This window comes from Emiliania huxleyi (genome assembly GCF_000372725.1).
Source record: "Emiliania huxleyi CCMP1516 unplaced genomic scaffold EMIHUscaffold_4851, whole genome shotgun sequence".
Lineage (NCBI taxonomy): Eukaryota > Haptophyta > Isochrysidales > Noelaerhabdaceae > Emiliania > Emiliania huxleyi.
This window is the reverse complement of record NW_005198354.1, coordinates 1-757: the sequence shown is the minus strand read 5'-3', so window position 1 is coordinate 757 and position 757 is coordinate 1. Positions and strand designations below refer to the sequence as shown.

The 757-nt window shown below is 68.0% G+C and overlaps 1 protein-coding gene across 1 annotated transcript; it reads left to right on the top strand.

The window, feature by feature from the left end:
- Positions 1-282: 282 nt before the first annotated feature.
- On the top strand, positions 283-752 carry EMIHUDRAFT_374191 (hypothetical protein; the record flags this gene model as incomplete). Its single annotated transcript, XM_005767545.1, has 1 exon — positions 283-752. A coding segment is annotated over one exon (470 nt), but the record flags the coding sequence as incomplete, so codon positions are not given.
- Positions 753-757: the final 5 nt, after the last annotated feature.

Here is a 757-nt window from a genome sequence, read left to right as displayed (position 1 = left end):
CGGCGCGGCGCGACGCCCGTGCCCGCTGCCGCTCGCCGTGCATCTGGATATCGGGAAGATTGAAACAGGATCATGAAAGAGCAAGTCGTGTGAAAAGACTAAAGAGGAGACGATATTCTGATTTATGTATGTAAAAGAGGGAAGCAGTCGAGAGGACAGGGGAGGGACGCGGCCAGAAAGAGGGCGGGCGCCGAGTTTCGAAAGCCGGCGCTTTCGCGCGTTCGAAGAGGCTTTGCACGGAGTTTGTGCGAAATTTGCGGTTGGCCTTCGCCCTGCGGCGAGATGGCACCGCAGGCGGCGTGCGTGCACGAGGGCGGCGGCGTCGAGCGCCGAGCAGCACACCACGAGCGCGAGCGGCAGCGCCGACGACGGGAGGCGGCGGGCGGCTCGACCGAGCCGGCGGCGGAGGAGGCGACGGACGTCGAGGCGGTGAGCGCCGCGGACGTGCTGGCCGGCGTGGAGGAGAGCGGTCCGAACTACGCCCTTCCGACGGCGAGGGAGGGCCAGAGGGAGCGGCGGGAGCGGCTGCGGGTGGACGAGACGGCGAAGCAGGCGGGGCACACCATCGTGGAGACGGGAACGCACGTCGAGATCCTGGGCGAGCAAGGCTTGTGGTGGCCGGCCACCATCGCGGGGCGGGAGGAGGACGTGGACGGCCGGCTCGTGCACGAGGTCGAATACGACGGCTACCAGGGCGAGCAGTACTGGCACATGCTTGACGACGAGCAGTGGCGGCGCGCGACCGCGATGCCAGACG